The sequence below is a fragment of the Thermobia domestica genome, chromosome 18 (genome assembly GCF_964235325.1).
Source record: "Thermobia domestica chromosome 18, izTheDome1.hap1.1, whole genome shotgun sequence".
Lineage (NCBI taxonomy): Eukaryota > Metazoa > Arthropoda > Insecta > Zygentoma > Lepismatidae > Thermobia > Thermobia domestica.
The window spans coordinates 136655537-136671468 of record NC_137471.1 but is presented as its reverse complement, the minus strand read 5'-3'; the positions used below and the strand labels follow the sequence as shown (position 1 = coordinate 136671468).

The window sequence follows — 15932 nt, the reverse complement described above, 5'->3', positions numbered from 1 at the left end:
GAGGACAAAATAAATGTAACTACAAATTGCTAGCGTTACATTTATTTGAGTAAAGATAAAGGCTACAAAACATGTAACTCTTTCTTCAAAATCTTATAGTAAACGTTGAAAACCTTATACATTTTTGAGTCGAAAATTTGTATAAAACAGCTTCTCATATTTTACTTTAGTAATATAAGCTAGTAATGTAACGGAGAAAGTTTGAATTTTGGCGTTTTGTGTTCGGATGGAACACTGATTGTTCGTTGAGATTCCCAACTTTATTTAGAAAGAAATCACAAAAACGCAAGTGTCGTACTCTAATAAAATGGAACTATGTATAGCAGAAAAAAATAACGTACATGGAGCATGTAGCCGTTATTTTTATATTTGAAAGAGAAGAATAAGGTATTAGATTTTGTTTTAGCAAATGGAAAAGTAAAGAAAAAATCGGATATTGAATACTATATTTCGATACTCCGGTATGGTTCTGTATTTCCGGTATTTAGGTACATCGATACATTGGCACGAGTTGTAGGAAAACTTCGGAAAATTGAGAATACTGGTTTCAGCGTTTACATCCTAGTCTGACCCCAACAATTCCACCCACTATCTCCATTTCACCTGAAATAGTAGTTACTCTTTTCTCCCAACCCGTTCATATTTTTTTAAACTCTGATAATATATTTTTTTGTTGCTTTCAGATTTGTTTGGATTCGTTTAACATTAAACTCTAAATGTTTTAAATGTCCAATTTGAACGTTTCTTTCTTTGCGACAAGCCTTTCATTATTTCAAGTTTGCTTGTAATAAAATGGAAATGAAAATAGAAGACGTTCCTGTTAAACTTGAAATAAAAACAGAAAACCAGTCATTTGGAGAATGTAATTATGAACTATGTACTACTAACACTAATGATCAGAAAGACCCTCTTGCAATACCTTTGGAAGGTAAGAAATGGGAAAGTGCAATGGAAGGAGACAATATAGCTTCAGTCAAGTGTTTGCCAACAGCTGAAGTACTAGTAAATACCAAAAGTTTTGACAGTAACATCAAGCCAAAATCCTCCGATTTTACACAGAACACGAAAGAATCAAGCAGCCACATCTCGGCCACTATTGGAGATATGAACGCTGACGGAGAAGACACTGAAGGAATTGGTAATCGAGAACGAAGTAAGAGTGCTCAGGACCTCAGGTACGTTTAAATGCATTCATTTCATCAGAATTATATCTATGTAAATATTTTTTCTTCGCTTGCAATACTTAGTTTAATAATTATTTTTTTTCGTTTACTCTAAACTGAGTTAATGAAGTTGTTAATATTCGAGAACACAGAATATCCCAATTTCATGCTTAGCATTGTAAGAGGTGATACAGTTCAGTAGTGAAATATGTATCAAAACGTAATGGAAATCGGTATAAACCTCCATTTGTAGAAACACTTCAGTGACAAGATTAAGAACAGACAGGCTTCTGACTATTGTCAACGGTTATTTTATTATAAAACAATGCTCGCAATTAAAATGGTCATTTGCTAATACTGTAAACAATATATAAAACTGCTCTTTAGTCTCAACATCATTTAATATTCGAGTGTTCTGAAACACTAACTGCAATGGGAAGTATGTTTATTTTGTGGTAGATAAGTCGGTTATATATTTTATATTATCAGGAACAGTCATTCACCGCCTTGAATATTACTTTCCACTCTAACTCCATGATCCAAAAGCTTGTATTGGTTTATTTATCGGTTCTGAAACTGAAACAATATTTTATATAGAAAACTCCTCAGTGTAAAAAAATGCCAAGTGCGGATCACACGAGGGAATTACACTGTTCGACAAAATTCAACTTCAAAAATTTTTCTACATAAAAGCAGGTGTTCTTTATAGTTTTCGAGCTGCTGAAAACGAATCTAATCTTAATTTTGATCCTGCACCCTCAGGTTTTGAAATAATGTCAGTTATAATAGATTTTGGCTAAAATTTTAAGGAAATCGCAGAAGCGCAGGTTTGAAGTCCTTCTGCTCCTTTCCTAACTATCCCAGAATAACAAATGACATCTCCTTGGAAAAAGCATGGAACACACATTCCAACGGTAAACATTTATTATCCATCGCTCTCAATGTGTAGAAGAAGAAGCAAAATATTAAAAACTGGGAAAAGCGTTTTTTTAACAAATTTAGAGAAGTTTGCAACACTAACAGTTATGCTACGCAAACATAAGCTCAGTAACCCATATCCCATACATTCAGGTGTGTTATATTAAAAACTCAAAGAGATATCTCAAACAAAAGGGGAGTAAAACAGTGTGAAAGAAATTTAAAAAGGAAGGAAAATTTAATATTTAGAGAAATGGATAAAAGTTTGCAACACTTACACTTATGATACTCACACATAAGCTCAGTAGAACACATCCCGGGTCATTATATTAAAAGTGTCATAGAGAATGTTGTTTACTAGGCGAGAAAAAATGGTTAACTCGAGTAAACAAAGAAATACTTGTACAATATGCATATTCACATTGTGATACAGAAACATATATATGTGATCAAAGAACACTACATATGATTCACCTAGTTCATTGTTTTGCGTTTGACCTTCATCGGTGTCCCTAACCAATCCCCAACAATAGTCCGCAAGCATATTCGGTTTCCATCCACTTTGGTAACGTCTTTCTATTGCTACTATTGTTTGGTGAAACTTTTCGCCATGCTCATCATTTACCTCGCCGGGATTCGGTGGAAAGAAGTCTAGATGACTGTGTAGAAAGTGAATTTTCAGCGACATGTTGTATATATGCTTTCTCTAATTATTCAACAAGTTGCTCAAGAGAGTTTTTGTAGTTCTCATCCTTTGTCTTGTCTAAGAAACCGTAACACAAACTCCTAAATGATACCCAACAATGCATCTCAAGAGGGCTAAGCGCTGAATCAAAGTTATGATCCCGCATTAGATCTCTTATCTCAGTGTCGACAAACACACCAGCCTTCACTTTGTTAGCGCTGAGATCCGGAAATTTAGTGTCAAATACTAAAATCCAGCTCCAATCATGTCCATTCAAACCACAAATGATTTCATAAGGCCAAGTTTTATATGGAGTAGAGGGAGATTCAGGGGAGTCTTCTCATTTAACTATAGAGGGGTTGCAACATTCCTAATACCTACTTGCATTGTACTGCGTTGTCGTCATTCTTTTCTCTGGTAGTGATTATTTCAGGCTCGAGAGTCCCATTCGCATAAGAAACAGCAATGTTTCGTGTATCCATTCTGTAGTCCTGTAAGTATGCTATAACTTTGAAATCGGCAACAATGTGCTACTTAAGAATATTGTACTGAACTTTTTTCAAATATACGTTTCATTATGTCATACGTTTCCTTCACCTGTGTGTCATAAGCAATTTGTAAAGTTGGGAAAATATTGCCATTATGTATTTAAACTGGCTTAGAACTGCTCTTTGAGGAGTCTATAAAAAGCCTCCACTCCTATGCCACATATGTCGTACTAAGAGCACCAAACAAACTATTGACATCAGAACAAAAACAAAGTGTATCTTCCTGTTTAAAAAAACTCTAAATGGTGCATGTCGCTTCGTGTATGAACAAACGGTGGCACTTACGTCAAGTAAATTCCATTGTTTAAGTCTGGATCCAAGAATTTCAGCCTGCCACTACGTTGGTTTCAAATCTCGAACAAGGTCATTTAAATCACTTTGTACTACAAAATGTAGGTTGTTTCTCTCTTCAAAATCTGACTCTGAGCTCTCCGATTCTGAAGAAGCTACGTTTGTTTTTTCCTCTTCCAGAGACTATGCTGCTGGAGGTACAGAACTGGAATATTATCACCGTGTTTGACAGGTCTTATTGCAATCGAAATATTGTGAGGATTTTTTTTGTCCTTTCTTTTCATGCCTTGAATGTATACAGCAGAGAAGTAGCAGTCACTTACGTGGTCGACTGGCTCACGCCATATCTTCGGAACACCAAATGACATCTTACCTTGACGTTTGTTATTCGACCATGACCGGGAATGCCAAGCACACTTATTACATATTGCACTAAATACCCACTGCCTATCTTCATCAAATTTGCTGTCTTCAAATTCGTAAGCCTTTTTCGTCAAAAGTATTATTTTTTTCCTCTTAGCCTTAACTATGTATTCAGAGACATAACAAAAATTATGAGTGGAAAACACAATCTCGAGGAATTGTGATAGTCACAAAAACACTTACACGATAGGAAGGCGTGTACAAACTCCCTGCCCCACGCACAAATCTTCGGACAACTGAGCAACAGTAGAGTGGTGACTGGGAGGGAGGAAAAATACAAAAATAAGATCAGATTCATTTTCAGCAGCTCAAAAAATAAGGAACACTTTGTTTCATGAAAGAAAATTTTTCACTGTCGACCAGTGATATCGACACCTCTTTCAACAATAATTTTTAAGGTGTTGTTTTACGAAACCCTTTCACTTATTTTTTTTCTAATTTTAATGTAGTATCACAACCCAATCCCTACCACAACCAAAAATTCAGCTCGTGTAAATACATTATTTTAATATCCGGATGAAGTAGCTTCACTGATAAACGTTCGTGTCTCAGAAATTTTTATCTCACAATACCAGGTTTTATCATGACACTGTAACGCAGGCAAAGCGGCTTTTCTTGCTCTAATTTTTTTTTTAACTTTTGCCATCATTAAAACCTTTTTTCTTAACTACCGCTTTCTTCTTTTCTGCTTTGTAAACAGTGACCATGTTACGGGGAAACGGTGGCCATTCGTAGATTGATCATCTCTGGCACGGAAGGTCGTGACTCGATCCCGAAATCCTGACAATTAGCCTTTGTGATTTACGAACACTGTTTGGATTTCTCGGAATTGTCTTATGTCTCCCACTTTTCTCACCCGCCATTGCCATTCATCTAGTCATCATCGTCATGTAAACGTGCAACAAAATCAGTAACAGATCATATCTGTTACATTACGAAAATAAAAATAAATGTAAACAGTATAATCGCCGTCTGCTGCTATTACGATACGCAGTCGCTCCGGCATACTTGCAACAAGCGTAGAACAGTGACCAGGCCTAAGTCGGTAATACTGCAGCATCTCGGTCGCACGGGGTTCTAGAACTTCCTGATTCCTGTCTTATCTTTCCTACCACTCCTGCACCATAAAAACCCAAAATTTTGGAGTGGATTGAGATTGAGAGATCCTGGAGGCCAATCCATGCAAATGAGCTATGAATGTTCTTGTAACCGCTCCTGCGCTTGCTATGACTTATGCATAGGGCTGTTCTCGTGCACGAATAAGAACTTATCTTGGTCTGTAAAATTGGCATTAAGAGAAGGTAAAACGCATTGTCCAGAACACCAATATATTCTCCAGTTCCAAAATACAGAGTAGGAGCTTTGAAGCGTTCTAAAGAGATTGATCGTGCCATGTTGTACTGCGAAATTTCTTTATGGTTGAAATAGCTTAATTGATTCACTGAACATGTAAACCTTCAATAATAAACCTATTTCAGCAATGAAGAATATACATCAACACATTAACACGTTTTGTGTCTTCCAACGCATCCACTTCATCATGCACACAGTACTTTTACAGCATCAATGAATTTACAGATATACCATGACTTTTTTTATGGGATCAATTCACACAGGGGATCGATGGGTTATTTTCGGAAGTGACGCCACGTAGAGTGCGTCAAACAATCCAAGTTCACAAGTCTGTGAGTGCAACGTGAGTAGTGTGCGAGGATGTACCCTACGTTAGTATACTTGTGTGCTTAAGATTACGATCTTTCGCAAAATGACCTACTAAATTAATAAAAGGAATATTTTAATAATTTTTGTTGAGGTGAAAATTTTTGTGTACTGATCTAATAATAATTTACTTGATAAAAGTATATATTAATGATTTTACTGGTGGAATATAAAAATGTTACACATTTAACAAACATGTTTTTCTTATGTTCTTTGTTTATGTAGTGAAATTTAGTATAGTGTACGGAGAAAGCGAATATTTTTTTATATATAATGCAACGCAGAAAGTTGTGCTGGTTTATGTAGCTTAATTGTGATACTTAGTCTATTTGTAACGCAGATATTTGCACGTAAATTACAAACTTTAATGGCATATACAGTATATTAAAATACTATGTTTTAGCATTGAATATTCAATACCTAGATTATTCACTACTCTATGACTATAGCTGCAAAATCTAAATCGTAGGTAAATAGGGCCAATTTTCTAGTTTTCATTCTAAATAAACTAATTTCTTTCCAAGTTTGTATATTTCCTTTCAATACATTTGTGTGAGAGTCCGTAATATGCCAACTGCCGTACATTTTACATTTTCGACAGCAAAAGACCAAAAGTGAAATACAGGTAAAAAATTATTTCTTCCCATTTATCAGAGATTTCACAATTTCAAAAATTATTTCATATAAGCTCATTACTGTACGCACTATGAAACGATTGTGACCAAACTTTACAGTTGAACAACATAGACACTGTATCTTTTATAGAACCGTCTCGTAATTTTCATAAAATTCTTACTGGGGTTTTCGCAGTTTGCGTGTACAATTGTGAGGGATACTTGAGAAACTGCTATTTATCTTAACGAACTGCTATTTATCTTAACGATTTACACGTGACAATTCATTTTCCACGACTGTACAGACACAGGTTGTCAGCAGTTGTACAAACAGAGTTTACACCATAATTTTATATGTGGATGGGAAAATTTAATTTATGTCATAATTGTGACATGAAAACTATCGTCGTGATTTCCGCTTTATAGATACATCTTCCACTAAAGTATTAAACGATTTGTGTTTTATGATTGAATTTATTACATTCGCTTATGCAACACACTCCGTTTTAAAGGATACGGCCTAGTGTTTTACAGGGTTCCAAACCAGTTGGTTAGCCAGAACACCCAGATGTAAATGTTGAAAAGTGTTGCCGCTCAAACACTTAAAAATTTGTAAAGGAACCAAATTTGTTCCATAAATGGGCATTGACAATGTTGAAGTGACATTTCTGCTATTATAGAAATATATGCGTGCAGACACTTACCTTCTTTTGTTGACATATTGCATCCGATTAGTCCACTTAAGAATTTACACGACCTTTCGCTAGGGCCAGACTCGGGTTTTTCATAGTAATATTATGATATCGGAACAAGATGATTGTTAGTGATGATGTGAAGTTACACACTGAAAGTGAAGTCACTTGTGAACCATTGTATTTGAAAGACCAGAGGTAAGTACACTACCAATGAGCCACCAAGCCTCCCTTCCGCTACTAAAAAAACAAAAGGAACACTAAAAATCACTAAACAAACCAAATGCTAATAACAAGTTTTATCATGATTCGGTACAAAATTCAACTTCTAAATGAGTAATTCGCTGATGATGATAATTTTCAAGAATAAAGATTTTTTAATCTTCTGCAGAGACATTCACATATCTGCTTATTCACTACTAAAGCTTCAGATATAACTATGAATTCGTTTACACTGTAAGAAATTAATAAAACAAGAAAAGCTGTTAAAGAAAGAAGTATATTAGGACTTTCTGTCATGGAGCTAATTTCAGTATTCACCTGATATTTTTTAGTTAAAACTGTTCTAAACCAAAATATAATAACAAAGAGAAAGAAAAGTTGTTTAAATCGATAATATAAGCTGGAAGCGAGAAGTATATTTTCAGTGTGGTGATGCGAGGTAAATTGAATTATAATTTAATTTTTTTGCTAGATCTTAAAGTATAGAGACCGGAAAAAAAATGTGAAGTGATTTATAATTATTTTTAAACAACCTCTTCAGATTCTCCGTGGAGTCTGGTAGTTAACCTGGAGGGAAACGTGTAGCATATATAATCTCAAATTCAATATATTCATTAATAAGTGTTTCAAACATTTTTTTTTTCAATTTGTCCTTCCTTTTAAAGACTAAGACGGAATTTCTCTGCTTGTAAACTCCTCTTTAACGGTTTACCCAAATAATCAAAATGAATCATTTCTTTGGCTTTCCACACAAACATGCCAGTCACCATATGCCTGGCAACTCTGAAAAAACGTGTCCTTAGAAACTAATAAACTATACCTAAAGTTTTGAAAGGGCGACATCTACACCCTCACTTCCCCAGTTGTTCAACCCTAACTTGTTTTATTCTTTGATGCCGACTCTGCTTTCAGTACAAAATTTCATCTAAGCGATTCAACTTTTTCATAAACTTATGCCCCACATGCGGACTGGGAGATTATTCCTCATTTCCCTCTTAAATACGGTATTTTCCAAAACACTGCTGCAGGTGACAGTTTATTTTAAATGATAAACTTACTTGCTATGCCTTCTTTCCATAACAAGAGAGACTCGTGAGATGATAAATTTCAATGTAGATTTTCAATCCTTCTTCTCTGTTTGCAATACCCAGTACGATGAAAGTATCATGATAAGAACACAGATGAGGGCAGACACTCAGTATATCAAAAAAATTTATTTCAGACAATTCAGCTGCTTTACTTTTATAATGTAATTGCAACACCATTATGTCACTTTTTAATATACAGAGTGGTGCATTTGTCTTGACACGCTCTTTTAATTTTAAAGTAAGTAAGGGTAAACATTGTAGTGTTTTACGATGCATAAACACATTCCAGACGTTGTTTGATATACCTCTAATAGCAGTGTTGCAAAGCCATTATAGAATTGTTTGAGTGTTGTTTGTAAAACCATTATAGGCTTGCTGTTTGAGTGTTGTATGTTTATTTGAGAAGCACACTGGTTTGTTTGAGTGATAAACAGAATGATACAGCATGATAACCTTGAATATTCTAGAAGCATGTCAGGTTAATATCAAAGGAAGACGAACGGGACAATGCAGATGCTGATTATCTTAGTTTTGAATCTTACAATCATAATATCAGGTATTTTTAATACATAGCTTAAGAACAGCAAGGAATTAAATCGTTGATGTTTCTGAAATGGCCTTATTTCCAAAAAGTACTTACATATATATATGTATGTGATATCTAACCACGCAGATATATTTCAGTAGACATAAAGGTTATTAAGGAAATTAAAATTTAATATCTAAATCATTCCGAGGATATTACAAACGCTAATGGAGATTGCTTTAGTGCTTAAAATGGTAATTTTTTTCTCAAATTTTAGAAATTGCAATAGGCTTCCTTTTTTTCTTGGACATTATGTTGATAGTTTCTGATATATCAAATTGGAAGATGTTCTGGCAAATTACTAAATTTTCTGCAGTAAAATTAACAGTATTATAAATAATCTTCAGTGACTTCGTATCCCCATTTTCAACTGTAATAAGAGATATTCGTTCCATAATGTAACATATGAAACTTGATATGCATTTAAGTCTGATTCTTTCTATATAAGGTAGATACAACCTCAGATAATACCAGAAAGGATATTCTCTTTGGAACATTGCAATAATATGGAGACCTCTCCGTTTACCTCGAAAAATTGAGTATGAGACCCTGGGAATTGTGAATATTTAGTATGATATAAGAAATATAATATGGAACAACTTCCCATTATTGTTCCATTTATAAACAAACGGTCGCTTTTTTTTTTTTTTTTTTTTTTTTTTTTTGCTTCATATCGTCTATCTCACTGTTCATTTCCTTATTTATTGATCTTTTTGCAGGTTCAATAAACATGCAGTTTCCAGAAAAGCGAATACGTCTATTACTCGAAAAGACTTTACAAAGAGATCAGCGTTGACAACACACATATTAACACATACATGTGAAAATTCTTACACCTGTGAAGAGTGTGGAAAGGGATTTACGAGAAAGTCAAATTTGGCAATGCACATGTTAATACATACAGGTCAAAAACCTTATATGTGCCAAGAGTGTGGAAAGGGGTTTATGTATAGGTCACATATGACTGAACACATCTTAATACATACAGGTAAAAAACCTCACACGTGCCAAGAGTGTGGAAAGGGATTTATTAAGAAGTCACAGATGGCAACACATATGTTAATGCATACAGGTGAAAAACCTCACATATGCGAAGAGTGCGGAAAGGGATTTAGGCAGAGGTCACATTTGGCAGCACACATGTTAATACATATAGGTCAAAAACCCTATATGTGCCAAGAGTGTGGAAAGGGATACACGAGAAAGTCAAATTTGGCAATACACATGTTAATACATACAGGTCAAAAACCTTATATGTGCCAAGAGTGTGGAAAGGGGTTTATGTATAGGTCACATATGACTGAACACATCTTAATACATACAGGTGAAAAACCTCACACGTGCCAAGAGTGTGGAAAGGGATTTATTAAGAAGTCACAGAGGGCAACACATATGTTAATACATACAGGTGAAAAACCTCACATATGCAAGGAGTGTGGAAAGGGTTTTAGGAGGAGGTCATATTTAGAAGGACACACGTTAATACATATGCGTCAAAAAACTTTTATGTGCCACGAGTGTGGAAAGGGATTCACGATTAGGTCCACTTTGGCAAAACACATGTTAATACATACAGGTCAAAAACCTTTCATGTGCCAAGAGTGTGGAACGCGATTTAATCAGAGGTCAACTTTGACAACACACACGTTAATACATACAGGTATGCGCCGTCACCGGTGCCAAGTGTGTGAACACAGATTTAGGCACAGGTCAGCTTTAATAACACACATGTTAATACATACAGGTGAAAAACCTTACACGTGCCAAGAGTGTGGTAAGGCATTTAAGCAGAAGTCACGTTTGACATTGCACATGTTAGTACATAAGGGTTAAGAAACATCACATGTGCGAAAAGTATAGAAAGGGAATCACGAGTAGGTCCAATTTCGAAAGACAAAAGTTTGTGCATACAGCAATACACCCTCACAATTACCACGAGTGCGGAAAGGGGTTTATTTGTGGGTCATATATGGCAGCACAGTTGTTAATACAAAGAGGTGAGAAACCTCACACGTGCAACAGTGTGGAAAGGGATTTACGAAGAAGTCAAATTTGGCGATGCACATGTTAATATATACACAAAAGCTTCACACAGGCGAAGAGTGTGCTAAGGTATTTAGGCGGAGGTCACATTTGTTAATACATACAGCAATGCGTCATCACACGTGCCGAGAGTGTGGAAAAGGCTTTACTCAGAGATCAGCTTTGGAAACGTAATTACGAACAAGTGAGAAACGTCACACCTAACAAGGGTGAGGAAAGGGATTTAGGATTAGGTCCAATTTCGCAAAACACATGTTAATCTGTACAGCAATGCGCCCTCACAGGTGCCATGAGTATGGAAAGAAATTTATTAATAGGTCAGATATAGCAGAACAGTTGTTAATACGTGCAGATGAGAAATCTCACACCTGGCAAGAATGTGGAAAGGGATTAGGCAGTGGTAACTAGGGATGGGACTTGGGTATTTACCCACTGGGTAGGTAAATAAAAATTGTGTAAATACATAATTTTAAATTACCTACCCAAAAAATGGGTATTTATTATAAAATGCAAAATTACACAATAAGAAGGCATAGTGAGTTCTAAAGCAGCAGAATAAGATCTTCTAAATACAAATGTGGTTAAAGATGCAAACTTGCCACACTGGAAACTCATAACTTATATCTGCTAACATTTCTTCAATCAATTCCTTTTCGAATTTAGTTCAGTACTGGTATTGAGTTGAGACTTGTTGAGAGTAGACGTGCCTCTTACCTTAGTTGAAATTCCTGTTTTCTTTTATTAAGAGAGAGAAACAAACTGAAATGGATAAAAAGAAATGTAATGTTTGGAGCGCTTATAAATTACGAAGTGATAAATCTGTAAACTACAAGTACTCTGATAAAAATTATAAACACGCAAATGTGAATAAATGTCAGATCATGTATATATATGTTTCAAGTGTCCTGAAAGTATGAAGAAAACAATTTTAATAGGTTTGCAAGGGAGAAGTTTGTCTAATTGTTGCCAAAATACTGGAATGGAACAAGTGAATGAAAGTGAAACACCTACGTCAAATTGTATCGTGGAGGAACTCTTCTTATATGAAACTGGCATCAAAGTTTTATCAGGCACCCTCGTTTCTAAAGAGTCACCAATGCTCTTATTGGTACTTACCAGTAAGAACATTGGTAACTCTTTACTGACAAGGGTGGCTGAAAAAACTTTGATGCCAGTTTCATATAAGAAGAGTTCCTCCACGATTGAACACAGTTCATCTAGAAGCATTGCCGCTTTTATGGATACAATGACAGCTGATGAAACATAAGTACATATATATAGCATAACACGTATAAGTTAATCAGCTCACACACACACACATCACATTTAATCTTACGTTTTGGGTTGAGCGATAAGGGAGTAGTTTGCTAGCCTGCAGTGTCTATAAGTTGTCTCAAAATTCAGATAAAAATTGCACATGGAAAAGGACAGTGAACTACTTGTGTAATTAATTCAACAATTATCTTCTTATATATGACATTGCATTTACCCTAGCCCAGAGCAAGCGTTTTCTACAAGTGTACAAGTAATATTATTTCATATCATTCAACGCCTTGCTGTATGACCTTGTAAAACGAGTCAAAAAACGATGTCTGAAAAGGGGTTGTTAAAACACATTACAAGTATTTCCAAATAGACTATAGTTTGTAAAATAATGGCCAAATAAGTTAAAAAATAAGAAATGGTAAAGAGTTATGAAAACAAATGGACAACATGCAAGAAAATTTTGATGTGTTTTACTTAAGAAATGTGTGGTACTTGTTCTTAAAAACATGCATCCAAGTTCCCAAGGATCCATGTTAATCACTATATCAGTAATTTTCATTAGAACTTTTGCTACTAGTAAGTTTCCACGAAATTAAACGAATGAATTACTTTTAAATAATAGCAACTTCTACGCGCTTCCTTCAGAATAAAAAGTGCGGGTAGGGCATTCTTAAAGTCTGAGCAGGTACAAGGACTATTAATCTTTACTTTTTTTCAATAAATTGTATATATAAGCTTTTAATTCGCTATTTTGTTACCTGGATTATTATCTCCCGCAGAGAAACTTTTAAACATTGATCCTTTTACCTTCATTACATGTATGCAGTAAATACTGTTATTGAGAAAAATATGTATAATATTTACTAACTTCCCAGGTTGAAAGCTCTTACTGGGATTTCCTGCTGGTCCAGCAAAACTTCTCATTTCCCATCAAGTATGAGTGTCTATCGGTCCGATTTCCAGCGAGACAGCAATTTGTGTTTGTATCTGGCAAATAGCACGTGTTCAACCTTAGATCACCTATTTCACAACATATTTTTATATTTTATCTTTTGAGCCAAAGTTAAACAGAATACTAGCGAATGTTGTCTACGCAACTGGAGCGCCATTGTTTATGGTGGACATCATCTCTGGATAGATTTCTTAAAGCGGCTAAGACCTTTATTCAAACTTCCAGATAGAAAGTCATTGTCAACTTTGCAACTTGATGCCCGATTTAATGTAATGCTTACACAGCTGTGTGCAGAGCTAAAAGATTCGAGGTATCTAAATCTTCAATGTGACGATTGGAGTAATGTTCGTAATGAGGAAATAATCAACTTCATTATTGCGAAACCTCATTTAATATTTGTTCAATTTATAAACACGAAAGATAGCCGTCACAGTGCTGAGTACATTAGAGGCCAAGTATTTGAGATCATTGAAAAATACGACCCCAGCAAGTCCTTTGTTCTCATTGGTCATAATGCAGCAAATATGCAGAAGGCTTTTTCTCTTGTTCAAGAAAATATCCCCAATTGCAACCCCGTTGTCATGTATAGCACACAGTTGAACCTTATCTGCAATGATATTTCGAAGTGTTCTTCAATTTCATCATTTATGGCAAATGTAGACGCCATTAAAACGGTTAAAAGTACTCAGGTCTTGAATGTACTTTTTCATGCTATCAACAATGAGAAAAACATTCACACTTCTCTTACTCTTCCATGTAAAACCCTCTGGGGAAGCTATTTAAAATCTCTTGAAAGTTTGAAAGCCACAAAAGTCACCCTACAGAACCTAGCTGTTCATGAAACCCTGCAAGATAAACAGCATTTATCAAAGACCACAAACAAAGATTGCTTGATGGGTGACAGTCGAAAAGCTAATATGTATTCTTAAGCCAATATTGTCCTGGATAAATATATTAGAATCTGGTGAATGTAACATAAACAGAGTTTTTACTGCTGTCAAAGAAATCGAAGAGCAACTAGAAAGGCTGTACCCGAATATTCATTGTCCAAAGCAGAAGAAAAAATATTCATAATTTCGAAAGCGGAAAAGCTACACCAATTCACTATGCAGAAGCATTGCTAGATCCATCATCACAGGGATTTGACTTGACTCCAGAACATGTCGATGAATTGGAGTTTGTACACAAGGTTACAGAGAACATGAAAGCAGATCTTGTAAATACGATGATGGATTTCGCACATTACAAGGCAAAGAAAGGTTTGTGGAGCAAGAAGTTCATTTGATCAAGTTCTAGTGAAATGAACCTAGTGATTTGGAGGCAAAATTTGTATGGAAGTACCGACTTATCTGAAATCGCAAAGGGAATATCAACAGCACCGGTAATCATCAGCCACTACAGGAAGATCCTTCAGTACCTTCTCAAAAATTAACACTAAGTCAAGGAATAGGCTGAATACTTCCAGAGCCGGAAAAATTACATATATAGCTTATAACTGGAAGTTGCTTCACTGATAACAGAAGTAAAAAGTATCAACAAAGCATAAAGAGACAGAGAAGATTGTTGAATCAGAGCTGCAGAAAGACTTAGAAATTGGGTCCAAGTTATCGAGAAATGAAAGTTCATCACACTTGAAATGCACCATGTACCAGGAAAAAGTAGAACCCTTGAAGAAGACAGTGACATCTTCCGCAAATGAGATAGATGGAGACATTACCAGCGATGATACGATATATTCATTCCATGTATCCGATGAATCTGATGAGTAATCTTAGTGTAAATGCCATGTCATAACGAGATAACGTTTTGCCCTTATGTGTATAGACTATTTCGAGAACCGTGCTAAGTCCTAAATGTTATGTAATTCTTCTGTACTTTTATTAGCTTGATGCTGCCAATTGAGGTGTTTGAAAACAGAGGAAACTAACTGCATTTTGCCCACTTCTAAATTAAAGCATGAAATCATTTGAATTAGGCGTATGAATCTGATGACACACGATCAGAAACGAATTAAAGAAACTGATGTAACCGTCATGTGAAACCCATTTTCCAATGGAATTTTATTTATTTTGTTTCCAAGAATGCTAATTTCTCGCAAAACATTAAAATGCAGTTACCTCATTCTGGGTTCAAGCAGCTCATATTTTTTTATTACAGCTCATCTTTTGATGTCTAGCTACCAAGTGTAGTATACGTGTGAAAGTCCCCGTATATACTCCTACCCCTACTCTGTTTTGTTTGTAGTTATTAAAGCATGTATGATGCAAAGAAAATATATTTCAAGTCATGTCAGTTGTAATAACTTGTCGCCCATAATCACTTACAGAAGGTAAATAAAAAGAAAAGCACTTATCCGCTTTCCATGTACTTATTTTAGTTTCTTTATTTGTAGCAAAATAAATGTAGTCTTTTTCAGTCATCAGTCCTTAAAAATATGTTCCTGGAGAAACATGCTTTTTTTATGTTACTATTATCAAAACAGGAACGACCACATTACTCATATCTATTAAGGAAAATAATAAATTTATTGCCTTTTGATATTTGGTGTAGCTTCTACTGGATCTACTGTTACTTTTTCATTATTTTATGCACTGCTAAAGAACGTCTGTATCACATATAGGGTTGAAAAGAAAAAACCCTTATATTTACCCAATTTGGGTAATTACCTGGGTATTTACCCAAAGTAAATACCCAAAAAATATTTACCGGTAAAAATCCCATC

General features: G+C 35.1%; 1 protein-coding gene across 4 annotated transcripts in view; it reads left to right on the top strand.

Annotated features, from left to right (window-relative positions):
• LOC145675810 (uncharacterized) overlaps window positions 1-15483 on the top strand; it is a 52956-nt gene extending 37473 nt beyond the window's left edge. For all 4 annotated transcript variants that reach the window (XM_081746525.1, XM_081746524.1, XM_081746523.1 and 1 more), the window contains exons 2-3: window positions 684-1175; window positions 9669-15483. In XM_081746525.1, coding sequence (XP_081602651.1) covers window positions 793-1175; window positions 9669-10782 — 1497 coding nt within the window. In that variant the 5' untranslated portion in view covers window positions 684-792 and the 3' untranslated portion in view covers window positions 10783-15483. The remainder of the gene's footprint in view (window positions 1-683; window positions 1176-9668) is intronic.
• Window positions 15484-15932: the final 449 nt, after the last annotated feature.